Source organism: Orycteropus afer, unplaced genomic scaffold (genome assembly GCF_000298275.1).
Source record: "Orycteropus afer afer isolate SDZICR_OR568_19922 unplaced genomic scaffold, OryAfe1.0 scaffold00041, whole genome shotgun sequence".
NCBI classification, from domain to species: domain Eukaryota; kingdom Metazoa; phylum Chordata; class Mammalia; order Tubulidentata; family Orycteropodidae; genus Orycteropus; species Orycteropus afer.
Window position 1 is genome coordinate 15,557,104 of NW_006921628.1, and position 18,837 is coordinate 15,575,940.

General features: G+C 42.0%; 1 protein-coding gene across 1 annotated transcript in view; it reads right to left on the reverse strand.

Moving 5' to 3' along the window:
- The window catches only part of CADPS (calcium dependent secretion activator), a 741,642-nt gene that overhangs the window by 217,225 nt on the left and 505,580 nt on the right, over positions 1 to 18,837 (reverse strand). The window contains exons 8-9 of the mRNA XM_042780468.1: positions 14,019 to 14,158; positions 651 to 717 (exon numbers count right to left, since the gene is read on the reverse strand). Coding sequence (XP_042636402.1) covers positions 651 to 717; positions 14,019 to 14,158 — 207 coding nt within the window. The remainder of the gene's footprint in view (positions 1 to 650; positions 718 to 14,018; positions 14,159 to 18,837) is intronic.

The following is an 18,837-nucleotide window of genomic DNA, read 5'->3' on the forward strand; positions in this document are numbered from 1 at the left end:
GTAGCATAGTGCCTAAGGCACTTGACTGCTAACCAGAAGGCTGGTGGTTCAAATCTACCAGCCACTCCTCGGAAGGAAGATGGGGCAATCTACTTCTGTAGTGATACTGCTTCGGAAACCCAAGGAGGGGTCGCTATGAGTCGGTTCCAACTCAAGGGCACATAACAACAACAAAGCTATATTTATATATAAACAAATATGCTCCATGTAGCATTGTTAATAACAGCCCAAAGTGGGGAAGTCTGGAAATCTGAACCAAAAGGAAAACTCTACAGGCATTAGAGCCAGAGGTATACCTGCAAATGTGGAAGAGTGTCCACAGTAACCTCTGTGAAAAAAGCAAGTTGCATAATAACAACATCAGGCATTTGATTAGCTGTGGTTAAAAAAAAAAAAAAAAAAAAGCTTATTGGTGTGGGAAGATAGATTCTAGGCTGTTAAATGTCATTATAAGAACTTGGTTAGGATGTGTGTATCTTTCTTGGAGTGGTTTTTACACAGGTACTATGTAATATGTAAAAATTCATTGAGCTAAATGCTTAAGTTTTGTGTACTTTATGTAAGTCATACCTTAATTTAAAGCATTATTTAATGCTATCAGGTCTCTAATATTGGTCGATCATATGCTTGTATTAGAGTTGAAGAGTTACCTGCACCAATACAAAAAATCTTTTCTTCCATCTCTTCCAGACATTCTTACCGATGGCCCATAAATACCTAAGGGAAAGGAAAAAGACCAGAGCTGTATTAATGCTTGAGTGAGTGCATTGTTGAACATGCTTTACCACAGACCTTGGTACCATAAATAAGGAAATGCATGTAGCTTGGACTGAAAGCAAGTCTTGGAGCTGTGTGGTTGAGGAGCAGGAACAACACACACAGTTCACTTCAACTTATAAGAGGAATTATGTCCTATCATCAAACTTGACTTAGATTCCTTGACTGATTCCATAAAGTACCCTGAAAAATGCTACATTGGGAATTCATTTGAATATATACTTAAAATCTTTTAGGTAGGGAAACACCTGAAAGACGCTGCAGAAGAGAGAAAACAAATTCAAATCTTTCACCTCTTGTCAGGTCTCATTCAGGAAAACCTTCACCTGTTTTCTTTTGCTATAATTCTAACAAATGCAGATATATTATAGGGAGGAAAGTTTCAAGTCAATATTGGAAGTTCTGCCTACTCCTTCCTTACTAAATGCTCTTCTGGTTCACGGAAATTCACCTTTATATACCCATCTACTTTCATCAAGTTGATTCTGACTCATAGTGTCCCCATAGGACAAAGTAGAACTGCCTGCCCCATGGGGTTTCCAAGGCTGAAATCTTTATGGAAGCAGACTGCCTCATCTTTTTCTCATGGAGCAGCTGGTGGGTTTGAACCACTGACCATCTGTTTAGCAGCCAAATGCTTTAACCATTGTCCCATCAAGGCTCCTGACAACTATAGAGGAGCCTCTTAATTGATTTCAGGGACACAAGAATGATATTCATTCTCCTCCTGGTCATGAGATAGATCTTAATGACTGCAAATCCAATCACATCTTTTCCCTGTTGTAACTCTTTCAATGGGTCTCCCTGTGCACAGAAGGGTGCCCCAAACTTTGGCCGCCTGCATTCCACTTTCATGATTTAACCCATATCTGCTGCCCACTTCTACTATGATTAACTTATTATTTTTCTTTAAATTGACTTAACACAGATAAATTTACTTTGAAAGGAAGCTTAATAGTTTTATATATATATAAAATAACCTTTTCACTAACACATGCTTGTCTTTACATCACCAAAATGATCCTGTACCATCAGTGGGCCTCCCTGGGTAATGCACATGGTTAAGTGTTCAGTTGCTAACCAAAAGGTTAGTAGCTAGAGTCCACCCAGACATACCTTGAAAGAAAGGTCTGGTGATCTATTTCTGACAATTCAGCCATTGAAAGCCCTACACTGTTCTATTCTGAGATGCATGGGGTTGCTATGGATTGGAGTTTACTCAATGGCAACAGGTTTGCTTTTGTTTTTCACCATCAGTGGTATGAATATACTTTGGAATATACTTAGCCTATATGACAAAATCCACTATCTTGAGCTGGCCTAAAGGGCTCTTCATAACCTTGCCCTGCTGTGGGGAACAGTGAATTACTTACTATGTCTTTTCTAGCCATGGTCTTTGTGACTCACACAGATTACTGGGTGGAACAATACAAACGTAAGGTGTTTGTGGCCCACCAAGGAGACTGGATACTTGCTAATAATGTAAATAAGGTACATGGCACACTTATGGGGGCAGGACCATGGAAATAAAGTGTACGGAATCCTAATGTGGGGATTGGTTAGTTTTGTCATTCTGCTAGGTTTCAAGTGAGCCCTTCTAGAGGCAGGAGGGGTATCTCACTGCCATCAAAAAAGAAGAGCTGGAGGTGGAATGAAGTGCATCCTAGAACCTGAGATCCCTATACTGGCCCTCCTTAGAAGAGAGACCAGCAGAGATGACTGGCAGAGAAAGAGATGGCAGTAGCAGAACTGAGAGACCGGCACAAGACAGTGGCAGGCTTACCAGAGCATAGGGCAAGAAAGATGACTGCCTTTGGGCTGGAGGCCTGTTGGTGGAGTGAGGTGCACTTAGGTGTACCTATCTATGGGAAAAACTGAAAGAGCTTTGTAACACTTGCCTGAGCAGGGCAGACAGAGAGGTCAAGGCCAAAGAGAGGCGTGCCTCAGGGCACGGCCATGGGGAGGCTGTCCTGATTAAAGAATTGTATCCTGAGCATTCCTGAACCTGAAATGCAACCTATTACTTCTCTAATAAACCCCATAATCATGAGTATTATCTGTGAGTTCTGTGTGGCCACTGCAATGAATTACTGAACCCTGAAGAGAAGTAGTGAATGTCATGGGAGGGATGGTTGGTGTCAGAGTTGTTAAGAAGGTTGGAGGGTGGTGGCACGTCTGGCCTCACAGTAATCAGCCTTCAGTGAGCCTTCTCTCTCCCCCTTGTGAAGTTAGAGGAGGTCAGAGGAGGATGCTGCCTCCATGCCCTTTTTGTACCTGCTTACCTCTCCAGACTTATATTTCACATATTATCTATAAATCTTAACCACACCATAAAGTTTAACAACTTCCATTCCAAAACTCTGTATATGTTATGCTGCCTCATATGACTTCTCCCTATCCCTTGTGTCAGAATTAATATCCTCGTTGACTTTAATCTTAGCCTTGATGTTATCATGTACTGGGCCTTGTAGGTAATACTGTTTTTACAATTATCACACTGCTATAATTTATTTGTTTTCATATTTAGTGTTCCTATCCGACTGTGACCTCTTTGAAGAAAAAGGAAGCTTCTTTTCCTCCTTTCAAAATTCCTAGCACTGTTCCTAATATACCATAGGTGGTCAACAGAAATTTATTACATTTCAATGGGTTGTGAATGTCAACCTCTTGAGAAACCAGAGTGATCTATGCAAAGATTTCTGATGACATTTGAAAACACTGCAATAAAACACAGAATTCACATCACTGCCAAGTTTTTAGAGTTCTGCTTCTCAAACACTGAGTCCCTGGGTGGTATAAAAGGAGCCCTAGAGGTAAACTGGTTAAGGCATTTGGCTGGTAACCACAAGGCCAGTGGTTTGAGCCCACCACCAGCCACTCTGTGAGAGAAAGATGAGGCAGTCTCTTTCTGTAAAGATTTACAGCCTTGAAAACCCTACAGGGTTGCTATGAGTTGTAATTGAATTGATGTCAGTGAGTGCTTCAGCGGTGCTTCAGGGAGCTCTGGTAGCATAGTGGCTAAGGCACTTGACTGCTAACCAGAAGGCTGGTGGTTCAACCCCACCAGCCACTCCTCGGAAGGAAGGTTGGGCAATCTACTTCCCTGGTGATACTGCCTCGGAAACCCAAGGAGGGGTTGCTATGATTTGGATCTGACTCGATGGCAAACACAACAACAGTCTTCTAGGAGTTCTGGTAGCATAGTGCTTAAGACACTTGACTGCTAACCAGAAGGCTGGTGGTTCAAACCCCCAGCCACTCCTCGGAAGGAAGTTTGGGCAATTTACTTCCATAGTGATATTGCCTCAGAAACCAAAGGAGGAGTCGCTATGAGTTGGGGCCGACTCCACGGCACATAACAACAACAACAGCGGTGCTTCAGATGAAAGGACTGGAAATATACTTCCAAAACATCAGCCAATGAAAATCCTGTGGAGCACATTTCTACTCTAACAACATAGGGTCGCAATGAGTTGGAATCACCTCAACAGCAACTGTGATGGTTTTTCCATCTCCACTGCTACTCTTAGTCAACCCAGCATCATGTCCACCTAGATCACTGCAGTAGCCTCCTAACTGCTCTCACTCTTGCTCCCAATAGTCCACTCACCACATAGCAGCCAGTATAATCTTATAAATGGGTAAGTAAGATCATTAATATACTCATTCTAAATATGGATGGAGAGATAAGGAAAAGTTTTAAGCAAGGGAGTGACAGATTGTTTTCACTATTCTAAGATGATCACACTGGCTGCTAGGTGGAGAATACACTGTAGATGGAAGGGACAGGAAAGAAAGCAGTGAGGTCATTAAGAAACGATTGTTATGGTGTAAGCAAGAGATGATGGTGGCTGATCAGACTGAAGCAGTGGAAAAGGCTGGATGGTTGGTAAGTTCATCAGCCCTGCACTGCTGCTGAGACCAACATGGTCAGCTTTGGGTTAAGTGGATCACCTAGCTGCCCTGGACCGTGCCCTTACCCTTCTTGAAATAATAATAATCAATTAATGTATTCATGGCAAAATGGCATAAAACAAAGGTCCAGCCAGAGTTAAGGAGAAAGAAGGTTATTGGCACATAGTGGTTAAGAGCTTAGTCTTCCAAGTTCAGCTCTGCCAGTTACTCTGAGATGTTGGGCAAGTTGCTTAATTCCTTGGAGCTCTATAGGACGGGGCCAAGAATGGTTTCTCTCTCACAGGGCTGCTGTGAGGATTAAATGAGACAGTGCTTGTGAAGTATAAGCACAGGCTGTGTGCAGGAAGTAGATGTACAATGAATGTTTGCCATGATTACAAGATATCTCTGTGCACAGAGGGAAGCATATCATTATTAGCAGGAAATAAGAGCTAACATGTGAAAAGAAATCATCTTGGACATATGTATATAGGGCAAGAGACGGAATAAATGATCAAATATAGCAAGTCAGTGAAAAAGTTTGTATTTTTAGTAATGACTGGCAAGGGTAAAACAGACCTATACTTTTCTAGAATTTTATCCGGCAGCTTCTACCCGTTGTTTCTTTCCCAGTAGCTTGCATTCACATGAAGATATGTGAAACAATGAATGTGGCTACTACATTTAACATACTTACAGTTTTTATTGATGAGAGTGCAAGTAGAAAAAGGACTTGACTAGAACCCAGAGAGTGTAACTAATGCAGAATCATTAACTTTACTTCATAATAAAAACAAGAACTACTGTTTAGTGAATTTTCACTAGTCTTCTGTACTGTGCCAGACATTTACATGCATTATTATGCCCGGCTGTGGGGTAAGTATTATAATGGAGGAGTTAAAAGCTTGGATCTGCAGCCATGTTAACTGGGTTAATGTACAACCTTGGGCAAGTTTCTGGACTTTTCTTTACCTCATTTTTTTCATCTGCACAAAAATAATGATGCATATTTCAAAGGTTGTTATGAGGATTAAATTAAGTATAAGCTTCTTACAACAGTACAGAGTAACACATTTTTACTTACTGTTAGCTACTATCATTATACAATTATTCATATTTTATAGCTGAGGAAGCTGAGGTTCAGAAAGGTTAAGTAACTTTGCCAGGGCAACACAGCTGGTGAATGACATAGCCAGAATTGAAACTCAGAACAGTCTGATTCTAAAACGCTCTCTCCATTGTGTTCTTCTTCTTCCCATTCTAGATGACACATTTTGGTTTTACTGTTGAAATGAGAACATGAATTGCTGTTCCTATGGAATAGAGAGGATTTCTGGTGAAAGCCCGCCGAATGGGAAAGCTAAGCAGGATCAGAGGAAAATTAACAACCCTCCTTTGGAAACTATCAGTTGGTTTGCATGAAGGAGGGGCTTTCCCTCTGAGGCTTTCCTCAGATTTTATTGTGAATTTGGCACACACCAGAAGGTGTCAAAACTGAGAAAAACTGAGGGCTGCAATGTACTGTTTCTGTCTAGTCAGCTCCTGCTCTGTATTTTGCTAGGTTGAAACATGCTCATTAAACAGAATGCAAAGTACCTGGAGCAGATGGAAGTTCTGTTATTACAGACATACAGGTGGCTTTCCCCTTCCTAGCTTCCCACACTGCTGACAGATCTATCTATGCAGGCATTAGCAGCCCTCCACTCTTGCTTCAGGCAGGCAGATAAGTGGAAATCTGAATTTACCAATAGATAAGTCAGCATTCTAGTGTAATGAACCTAGTGGCGACTGATCTCAAATTTGGGGTAGGAAAGTCTAGATGGGAATCTTGGCCCTGACATTGACTGTCCAGTGATTTAGCTGTCCTGTGCCTCAGTTTACACTGGTGAAAAATGGGGGATAACAGTATCTACTTCATATGATTGTGGTGATGACTGATTGAGACGATGCATATTAGTGTTTAGTACAGTAACCAGCATATAGTAAGTGCTCAATAAATGTTAGGCATTATTATTATTATTATTAGTTTGTGTTTTGAATCCACCCAGCAGCTCCATGGGAGAAAAATCTAGCAATATGCTTCTGTAAAGATTACAGCCTAGAAAAACCTATGGGGCAGTTCTATGCTGTAACACATGGGGTCGCTGTGAGTCAAAATCGACCTGATGGTAAAACAACAGTTAAATGGTTGGCTGGTAAAGGCTGATGGTTCAAATCCACCCACAGGCACCTCAGAAGTAAAGCCTGGTGCTCTACTTTAGAAGAATCACAGCCACTGAAAACCCTAAGGTGCAGTTCCACTCTGCATACATGGGGTCACCATGAGTTTCAACAGACTTGAGAGTAACTAGTCTGCTTCAGTAATAATATTAAAGACAGTAGTCCTCATCTGAAGAGGATGTAATTATCAACTTTGCAAAGTGTTCATCACTGAACTCTTCATGTGAATTTACCTTCAGTTCCTAGGAGTACATCTATTTGGAAAATAAAATGAGGTGCACAGGTCTGGTTTTGGAGCCCTAGGTCATCTTTTACATCACAGTCCCAATGTATCTTTATTTGTAGCCTTTCCCCAAACCCATGCCACTGGGTCACTGCATCCCTGTCATTTGCTAGGGGCATTTTAATTACATGAGAGGTCAGAATGAACTACAGATGACTACAGAGAGAAGAGGCAGCTGCAGTTGGGTTGCAGTTAAGTTCCAAGAATACCGAACAATTAATGAGTCATGGGAGCCCTTGTCCCAGGTTCCCTCTTATGTTTTAACAAACCTGATTCTTATTCTTTAATAACAGAGCTTGAAAAGATAGGAAGCAAAAATTGACCAAACTGCAAGGAGAAACAAACACACTCACAATTACAGTCAGAGATTTCAATACTTCTCTCTCTCAACAATTAAAAGAAAATCAGTAAGGATACAGAAGATTTGAACAACACTACCATCTAGCTTGACCTGGTTGACATTTTTAAATGATAAGCCAACAGGGAGATAAAAAGGAATCATAGCAAAATATTAACTTAGTCCAGTCTAGGCAGTGTGGTTCAAGAGTCTGTGCTCATGTGAGTCTTGTCTTGGAGACTTATGGGAAGGAGAGAGGAGTATGAGGGTTTAAAAGAATGAGAGGTTTAAAGCACTGTACAGCAAGAAAACAGAAGAGGAAAGAGGATTTTAAGAAGCATGGTTAGGGTTACAAATTGTATCTTCTTTAAGATTTTTTAAAACATAAAAGGAAAAGCAGAATTACTGTGAATTACTCCTGACTGGTGGGCTAGTTCACTGAATGAATTCAAGGTGGAGCCATGTGGAGCTCAAGTTTTACTCAAGTTTCAGGTTTCTCCATTCAAGCTGAACTGACAGGAATAACACAATTGTAGCCCCAGCTCTGAAGCTTACTCTGTCTTGGGGGAATCTTTTCACTTCCACAATCTGTAAAGCAGGGATACATCTATTCACTCTTTCACTCACGAAACAAATATTTTATTGAATATCTACTACGTGTCAGGTCCTGCATTAAATATTGTGAACATAGGAGACAAATGTCTCTGCTGACATGAAACCTACAGTCTAATGGTGGGGAAGACAGAAAACAAATGAATATACAAAGTGGGATATATAATACGTGAGGTGGTGGTAGATGCTCTGATGAAAATAAAGCAGGGTAGGAAAGAGAGGAGCACAGGTGGGTCAGGCAAGGCATTCTGATAAGGTGACAGAAGCAGAGACTTGAAAGTATCAAAGTGAGTCATGTGGACACCTAGATGAGGGCGATGGAGGACCACCCCAGGCAGAGGAAATGGCAGGGACAAGAGTCCTGAGGTGGGAATGTACTTGGTCTCTGAGGAAGATCAAAGAGGACAATTAGCTGGAGTAGAGTGGTCAAAGTCAGATAGGGAGTGGGATCCTTATCAGGTAGGGCCTCATAGCCATGGTAAGGACACAGGCTTTTACTCTGAAGGAGATGAAGAATTATTGGAGAGTTTCTAACACTGGAATGTTAGGATCTGAATTGTGTTATAAAGAAATTATCTTGGCTTCTGGGTGGGAAGCTGACTGCAGGGAGATAAGGACAAAAGCAGGGAGCCTGCTTAGGAGGCAAGGGCAACCAGTCCAGGGAGATGTGATGGTGGGTTGGATTCGAATGGTGATATAGGGGTGGTGATAACAGATGGAATTCTAGATTTTTCTTGAAGACAGAGTGGAAAAAAAAATTGATGATAGCTATGATGAGTGGTGAGAGAGAAAGAAAATTGTCAAAGATTACTCTGTGGTTCTTGATCTGAGTAACTGGGTGAATAGAGGGGCCGTCTATTAAGGTGGAAGGGCAATAACACAAAAGTCCTTGTGGGGCTGTTTCAGTAGTGAAATAAGGGAATGCATGGGAATGGACTTCCTGGAGTGGAAAGCACCATATGGACATAGAAGATGAAAATTCAGAAAGGCATGCAGGAGTTGTGATTTCTTATATGCCCAGATATTAATGTTTTCATCCCAAAAAGCAGTGCTGCTTTTTCTCACTGACATTTTTCTATTGAATAATAATAAAAGGTATTTTGAATGACCCAGTGGCTCTTTAAAGAACCACACACAGCCAATCAACTAGAAGTCATTCACTGTAATTCTGATTTTCCATTTATGTTTTCAAAACCATAGAAGTGGAATACAATTTATAACTCCAACTATGCTTCCTCACAGTCCTCTTTACTGTCCAAGCTGTGACACTGTTCTGATATTTCCACCCCCTAGATTCACACAATGGGGCTCAGTAAAGCTATTTAAGTTTAAATGAAAAAAAAAAAAAGTCATTCATAAACATTTTCATTTTCCTTGAACTGTCCCTTATGCAACTCAGGTTGTTCGCCCCTGATTTAGGTCACATTGGGCCTGATGGTGTTAGGGCATCACTGTTCATGTCTTACAGCTATTTCAGACCCTTCTTCTATATTTTGTGACAGGGGTAATTTTTAAATGGCACCCTAGTGATCTGAAATATCTATAGAGCATGTCAGAAGTGAGCTACATATTTCTTTTGGCATCAGTGGGGTAAAGGAAGCCTGAAATATGTTAATAATTTTACAGATGAATCAACAGAAAAATCCAGATCAGTAAGTTCAGTTTCAAACAGAATAAATAAATAGGATGTGAGAAATGGGAATCTGTACAACGGGGAAAGCAATAGTTATGTCAACTGGTTGCTGTGGGGATAAATGAGAAAGTGTTTGTAAAAGTCCTAGTACAGTGCTTCAAAGGGACCTAGAAAGTGGGTTGAGCTCCTGCTCCTTTCAAGGAAGCTTTTTTTTTTTTTTTTTTAAAGTAATGTAGAGGGCAGCTGCATTCCTTCATATTCTTGTTCTCTCTTCTGTCTCTCTGATCTGCCCTCTCCTCTTCTTTTTTCTCTCTTTTCCTGTCTGTCCTGTTTACTCTCTGGGTCCTTTAGTAAATATTTACTGAGTATTTATGAGTCAGTATTTTTTAAAAGGAAATCCTGGGTGGTACAAGTAGTTAATGTGCTCAGCTGCTAGTCAAAAAGGTTGGAGGTTAAAGGTTGGAGATTTGAGTCTACCCAGCGGTGCCTCAGAAGAAAGGCCTGGCAATCTACTTAAAATCAACCATTGAAAACCCTATGGAGCACAGTTCTACTCTTATACACATGGGGTTGTTGTGAGTCAGAACTGACTCTACAGCAACTGGGCATTTATTTTGCTAAAGGGGCAAGATCTTCTCTCTCAGTGCTATAGGAACCTAGCAGGACTCTTAACCCCTTTGCCTTGAAGTTAAATTGTTTACCATTGAGGGGGGAGGAGATATTAAGAAGAAATTACAATTACATATAATAGTTTTAGAATATATGTCATGAGTATGAAAAGGAGAAAAACTGGCTCTCAGAAACATTTCTTGAGACATCTTCATGAGACGCTTCTTTACTTGAGGAAAAGCTGCTGGAATTCATCACAGATGGTTGAAAAAGGACTGAATATACTGTGTATTAGGAGCCCTGGTGGCATGCTGGTTAAGGCATTTGGCTGCTAAACAAAAGGTTGGCAGTTTGAACCCACCAGCCACTCCATGGGAGAAATGTGGGGCAGTATGCTACCGTAAAGATCTACTGCCTTAGAAATCCTACTGGGAAGTTCCATCCTGTTGAATAGACTTCCTAATTGACTAGATGACAGTGAATTTTATAATGAGTACTAAGGGCCTTGCCCACAGGCAGAAGAGCTTTGCCTAATCCCATCTCGGCCTCCAGGACTAATTTGGCCCCTAGATAATATAATTGAAATTCCCCAACTCCAAGCCAGAGCTTTTGGTCAGGGATGGGTCTTCAGCTCATGAACAGTCTTCCTCTTGAGTTCTCTGCTTGTGACCTCCTCTGGTGCCCTGACTGGGAGTTTTCTCTCCTCCTCTTAAATCTTGAGCTTTCTTAGCTCCCTACAAGTCTAAGATGCCAAGGCTAGGGCCCTGCTCTTGACTCTCTGACTGCATCTGCTGTGGTCTGGTCATCTGCTGAGATGTCCACTTCCTATCCTCCCCCTTGGACTTCTCATGGGTTTCTGTTTAAACCTGTGTTTATCAGTGGCTAGACTCTGACACCATCCTTTTGTCAGTTTGTACTGTGGTGGGTCATGTGTTGCTATGATACTGGAAGCTATGCCACTGGTGTTTCAAATACCAGCAGGGTCACGCATGGTGGACAATTTCAGTGGAGCATCTCAAGTATAAAAGTCTAGGCAGAAAGGCCTCGTGGTCTACTTCTGAAAATCAACCAATGAAAACCTTATGGATCACAATAGAACATTGTCTAACTCACTTGCTTTGGACACATCATCGGGAGGGATCAATCGATGGAGCAGGATATCATGCTTGGTAAAGCAGAGGGCCAGCTAGGGTGAGGGAGACCCTCAGTGAGATGGACTGCCACAACAGTCACAGCAATGGACTTGAACATGGTGGCATCATTATGGAACATGAGGATGATGTAGGACTGGACAGTGTTTCATTCTGTTGTACATAAGGTTGCTATGAGATGAGGCCAACTTGACAGCAGCTCTCTCTCTCTCTCTCTCTTTCTTTATCTCAGGTCCTGATGTTGGGTTTCTCAATTCCTCCTATAATCAGTCCTTAGTTTTCTCAGCAGTTTTAACATTCTATACCCTCTCATAAATAACCTCACTGCCGCCGAGTCAACTGGACTCATAGCAACCCCTCCTTGGGTTTCCCAGGCAGTATCTCTATGGAGTAGATTGCCCAATCTTCCTCCTGAGGAGTGGCTGGTGGGTTTGAACCATCTGCCTTCTGGTTAGCAGTCAAATGCCTTAGGCACTATTTACCCAAAAGAGAATTAATGAGACCTTCTACTGACTAGTGGGGCCAAGGCCTGAGATAGCCAATGGCAATGACACCTGCAGAAAGCTTGAGAATGATCCACCTGTTCCCTTACATTGGTTAAATGTTCCCTTATTCAGAGCTATATGGCCCAGCTTCTCTCTAAGTGATCATAGTTCCTGAGATGAGGGTCCAAGTGAGGTAGTTTAATAGACCATGCCTCAGCATGTATCCATTTGTCAATAATTTTTTTGTACAAATTATTGGTTTGATCTGTGAAATAAAACTGTATTTTACCTATTCTTTTTGCCCCACTTGGTGCTTCAGTGCCTGAGGCATTTGACTGGTAACCAGAAGGTTGGCAGTTCAATCCCACAAGACACTCTGTGGAAGGAAGACAGGGCAATCTATTTCTGTAATGATTTTTACTACCTTGGAAACCCAACGGGGGTTGCTGTAAGTCAGAATCGATTTGGTTTGGTTTGGTTTGATTATTCCTTTCAAACCTTAAGAAAATGAAGATGATCATAAATTTATTATTTTCTTGTCATTAATTTAAAAGTAACACTAAAACTGATTCAGTCTGAATTGATTGTTTGAAGGTGGCATATGCAAGTGGTCAAACCTCACAGATATGGTTGTTAAGAAAGTGCAAGTGAATAATCCAAAGACTCTGAAAGTCCTGTATAGGTACGTAAAGCCTATAAAACCCCCTAAGGAGACTCACCTAGATGTTTCTTGAAAAAGTTTGAATCTACTGACAATTCTATTACTGAAAATGAATTGCTGGTAAACAAACAAACAAACAAAAGCAGTTATGGTAATCATAAGAATTAAGGACGCCTATAGTAAATATTAGGTTGGGCAATCCTACTTCCGTAGTGATACTGCCTCGGAAACCCAAGGAGGGGTCGCTATGAGTCAGGGCCGACTCGACGGCACATAACAACAACAACAACAACATAGTAAATATTGGGGAGCTCTGGTAGCATAGTGGCTAAGGCACTTGACTGCTAACCAGAAGGCTGGCGGTTCAAACCCACAAGCCACTCCTCAGAAGGAAGATGGGGCAATCTACTTCCGTAGTGATACTGCCTCGGAAACCCAAGGAGGGGTCGCTATGAGTCGGGTCCGACTTGACGGCACATGACAACAACGACAACATAGTAAATATTGGGAGCTCTGGTGGCATAAGGCATTTGACTGCTAACCAGAAGGCTGGCAGCTCAAATCCACAAGCCACTCCTCGGAAAGAAGGCTGGGCAATCTATTTCCATAGAGATACTGCTTCAGAAACCCAAGGAGGGGTGGCTAAGAGTCAGAATCGACTTGATGACAGTAACTCTGGTTTCTTTTCTTTTTTGGTATAGAAATATCAAGGAGCTCTGGTAGCACACTGCCTAAGGCATTTGACTGCTAAGCAGAAGATTGATGGGTTTGGTTTGGTTTTATAGTAAATATCAAGGACCTCTGGTGGCCTCGTGGTTAAAGCATTTGGCTGCTAACCAAAAGATTGGTGGTTTGAACCCACCAGCCACTCCACAGAAGAAAAATGAGGCAATTTGCTTCCATAAAGATTTACACCCTTGGAAACCCTGTGGGAATTGTTATGAGTCAGAATCGACTCAAGGGCATTGGGTTTGCTTTTTTGGGTTTTATAGTAAATACCGGGAAGCTTTTGTGGCCTAGTGGTTAAAGCACTTGCTGCCTTCCAAAAGGTCAGTGGTTCTAACCCACCAGTTGTTCTGCAGGAGAAACATGAGGCAATCTGCTTCCATAAAGATTTACAGCTTAAGAAACCCTATAGGGGCAGTTCTACTGTGTTGTAAAGGGTCACCATGAGTTGGAATCAACTTGTCAGTGGGTTTGGTTTTGGTTTGGATTATAATAAATATAAAATATTTTAATGACTTTCACGGATGCTTTATGTTTCCTTCCAGGTACTTCTTTAAATATATATATATATTTTTTAAATTTTAAGAAACAGGTATGTATCCAAAACACCACTTGTAAAAAGACACTTACCCAGAATGCTTCATGTTTTGAGGCTTATCCATTCGGACAGCAAGTTTGATTTTTAGATCTTGATCAGGGCAGTTTTTGGAGACTGCCATTTTGTGCCACTCTGACTGTTTGGGGCTGTTTGGAGTGGGATGGAGAATAACCTGTAGGGAAAAAGGAAACCATCTTATCCATAATACAGAAACACCATACGTGCATGTGGTTTTTTTTCTTCTTCTTCTTTTTTTATTGTGATTTGGGTGAAAATTTACAGAGCAAATTCACTTTCCATACAGCAGTTTACATATACTTTGTCTCATGACACTGACTGCAATTTACCACAATGCAACAGCTTCCCTCCCACTTTTTCCCAATAGTTACCTCTTCCCTGTGTCCATCCCTCTATGCACCCCTGCCCCCTGAGCTGTCTTCCTGTGCATAAACAGCCCTTCTTTCTCCCATGATTATTTTCTCCAAGGAGTGTATCTACCTCAGGTAAATGTTCAACTCATATGCCTGTCTTTTGTTTGGCTGGAAGCTAAGGGCAAACTAGGGGAAGGGCAGCTAGGGGCCATAGTCTCAGTGGTTCCACCAGGCTCTATCAGACCAGTAAACCTAGTCCCCCCCCCCTTTTTTTTTTCTCCAAATGATTTTGAGTTTTGTTCCATATTGTTCTCTCTCTCTATCCAGGGTCTCTTACATAGATCCCCTCCTAGTGGTTAACAGTGGTAGCCGGGCACCATATAGTTCTTCTGGTCTCATAGTTGTATAGCCTGTGGATTGCATGGTGTACCACTAGCTAAGACTAATTGTTTCCATGGAGTTTTTGGTTTTCTTCATTCTTCTTTGCTCTGGATGAGGAGAGACCCATTGTTGCGTCTAGATGGCTGCTTGCAAGCTTTTAAGATCCCAGTCACTACTCGCCAAAGTAGGAGGTGGAACAATGTTTTGTGTATTATGTTATCATGCATACATATTTTTATAGATGAGAACATTTTGGTGCTAAGAGGTTGCATGACTTGTCCAGGTCACAAGATCAGTAAGAAAACAGTGAACTGAAGCAGAGGCCTGGCCAATGCACTCAAATCCAAGGCTCCATCTATGAAGCCAAGCAGCCATGCCTAAGGACAGAAAAGCCCTTCTCTTTCTCTCCTTTCTCTCTTCCTGGCTAATTATGTAAAAGTAAGGAATGTGATTTCTGTGATTATGCTTTTACTTTTCTAAGGTTCAGCATGATCTCTCACTCTAGTAGAGCAACCAGAATAGAGAATGTTCTCCATACATCAGTTTCTTCATCTTCATGTAAGCTGTATGTCTATGTATGTATGAAAGGAAGAAAAACTCTTACACCTTAGAGAGAAATTCTAGCCCACTCTTTTTCCAATCTTCTGGTTTTCTTTTACCATTGCAAGAGAAGAACTTCTTCAAAGGCTTCAGAGAAATGTGGAAAGGACATTATTTGAAGGAGGAGAAATGTGATACTTAGGGGAAGGGACTTGCTCAGGGTCACATTTTTCATTGGGATTTCACCCTGACTTGAAAACATATACACAACTTATGCCCTGGCACAGCTGGAGGCATGCACTGCCTAAAGAAGCATCTGTTTTAGAAGATACCATTCCCCACCATGGTTTAGAGATGGTACTTTCTTTTGGGTCTTCTGCCTCAGTGTTCATTGTCTCAGATGTTGTGAGTGAATCAAGAAGCATCACTCTTTTTTATTTTGTGATGAGAGTGTCCTCAGGAGCTACATGGAACCTGGGGAACTGGGGGAAGAGTGGAATATTTGGAAAAACCCCTAAATGAGGGAAGGTGAACTAAATACAGGCATTAACAAAAACCGGGGCATAAAAAAAAGCTAAGATTTTGCTTCTGCTGTGGAAGCCATCCTGTTGTATTGCATGTTGCTTTGGTTCTGCTTTCAAAGCATCTATTTTCTCCAGGTACAGGGAAGGAAGGCTCCTGTCTGAGGCTTGTTCACTTCTGGAGAGGGGATGGGAGGGGTCCAAAGGCTCATGGTGGACAAGATGGCCTTCCAGATGCTGAATCAGCTTCACTGTGGCTGTGGAAGCCTGGCATATGGCATTCTGTGTGACTGAGGAGAAGAGCTCTGAGAAGGGCAGCAGACCACACACAGCAGGGAAAAAAATGTCAGTATGCTGTGACATGTTTCATTTGTGCTGATTTTTTTTTTTTTTTCCTTTTCTGATCCCAGGGCTGACTTTATTATTTATTTTTTTTAATGATTAAATTCCCTTTATCTTAGGAAAGTGAAAGGATCCCTGGTAGGCAAATGGTTAACTGCTAGGCTACCAACTGAAAGGCTGATGTTCAAACTCACCCTGTGGCTTCATGGGAGAAAGACCTGGCAATCTGCTTCCATAAAGGTTACAGCATAGGAAACCCTATGGGGCAGTTCTACTCTGTTACAGGGAGTCACTATGAGTCAGAACCAATTTGACAGCACAAAGTACAGCAAGGAAAGAAAACTTAGATATTCTTGCTAAAATTTGAGACTTCCCAGTGTGTGATGACAAGCTTGCAATACAGAAGGCCTAATTTTCCAGACCAGAGAGGGCCCAAGTTTTTTGATGATGCCCAATTTCAGTAAAATATTTTTGAGCCATTATTCCAACATTTGCTGGTTAATATTTTCTATTATGGATGTTTACTTTTTACTAATATATACATCATAAAGCACTCACAAACACAGAGGTTTTAAAAGGATGGACTAAAGATGAAAAAACTATAAATACCTTTAAAAAGCTTTGTACTATTATTAGCTAATATTTTAAAGTACCATAAATATTTAGGGTGAGATTCTTTGTTAAAGATAAAAAATACCAGTTGGCATCAAGTTGACTGCAATTCATGGTGATCACATGTGTGTCAGAGTAGAACTGTGCTCCATAAAGTTTCAATGGCTGGTTTTGTAGAAGGCGATCATCAGAACTTCCTTGTGGGTAGACTGAAACCACCAACCTTTCAGTTAGCAACTGAGTACTTTAACCATATGCACCACCAAGGGGCTCCATTGTTAATGATAGTGGATGGAAATCCATAGCTTGAGTAGTCTTCCAAATAATTTCAGAGGGTTCTAACTGATGGCCTATCATAGCTGACTGCATTGGCATTGCTTTTACTCATGAAATTGGTAACAAAAGTACTGCTAACAGTTAAAGGTGTCAGCTCCTCCACTTTTTCTTGTTGGCCAGGTTTGCATTACTTGTATTATCTTCAAAGCATAGTATTCTTATGGTAATCTTTTTAGGTCATTTGTTCACTTTATGAGGGTTAATTTATCTAAAACTATATCATAAAATTTATAACTTCACTTTATGGCAGCAGGGAACTATGATATGTTGTAGGATGCTGAAAGCAAACATGTAAGTCGGAGTGCCACTGGGTTGTGGAAGCATCTCCTTTCCTGCAAGATTTGTTGCTAAGTCTGCTGAGTTGATTTCAAATCAAAGCGACTCCATGTGATAGAGTAGAACTCTCCCAGAGGGTTTTCTGGGCACTAATCTTTACAGGAGCAGATTGGCAGGTCTTTCTCCCATGGAGCTGCTGGGTGGGTTCAAACCAACAACCTTTTGGTTAGAAGCCAAGGGCTTCACTGGTGCACCACCAGGGCTCCTTCCTGCAATATATTGCCTGGTCCATAAATGTTATTCCATCTGTATCATGCCCTACAACCTGAGGGCCAGCCTTTGGAAGACAGAGAGGAAGGAGCTGCAAATTCCAGGGATGCTGGTCATCTTTCCTGCACTAATTTGGCCTGAGTGATGTAGGAAAGTATGACGTGCCAGGAAGCAAGGAAAGAGGAGGGACTGGTAAGAGAAGCCCCAGACAGGGTCCGAGTAGCAGCAGGAAAGGCCCTTGGCCTCCTTCTGCTCCTGCCTGTTTGGCAAAATCAAAGCAGGAGTGGTGCTCAGGGCACCCTGAGCTCGTTAGCAAGCCTCCCACCATATGGAGTCTGGGCATGTTTCCCAGTGGCAATATGGTGTCCATTCGCTGACGCAAATGGCCACAGCTCATTACTGGCTACTCCACAAAGACTTCTTCCCCCACGTGATGGGTCCCTGGGGGATGCCTCCTCTGCGGGGTGGATGGGGAGATGAGGTCACTGCAATCTCTGTCCGATGGGCCCATGACTCCTTTGCATGTCAGTCTCACTGAATTATTAGGGTCCTTCCCAGTGCATGTGTGTCCCGAGCAGACTAGACACCTCATCTGGACATTCCAGGCTGCTAATCAAGCACTATGTCATCTCAGCCACTGTGGCCCATGTGTGCTGAGCTTTGATGTGGGCATGCTGATATGGGAACCACAACCCTCCTGTTTGGTACACTGTACTCCAGGCAGCCTCAGTGTTTCTGAGTGATCTGAGCATACACGCAGCTCCTTTTAGGGGACTACCCTTTCCCCACCTTTACCTGGTTGATTTACTCCAAACTCACCTACATATCTCATCCTACACTTGTGTCTCTGAGGAGGGCAACTCTCTTCCTCAGACTGACTTTGTCCCCTTGCTATGTCCCTGCATGCCACAACAGAGAAATTACCACAGTGCACTTGATTTTCTGATCCTATGTCTGTGTCTCTGAAGCTTTGTGAAGTTAAGGATTTTTGCCTGTCTTGATTCCTGCTGTCTCTGTGCATAGCACAACTGATCAGACACAGAAGACCCACACTCATATTGGTTGAATGTTGTTGTTGTTGTTGTTATGTGCCGTCGAGTCGGCCCCAACTCATAGTGACCCCTCCTTGGGTTTCCAAGGCAGTATCACTACGGAAGTAGAATTGCCCAACCTTCCTTCCGAGGAGTGGCTGGTGGGTTTGA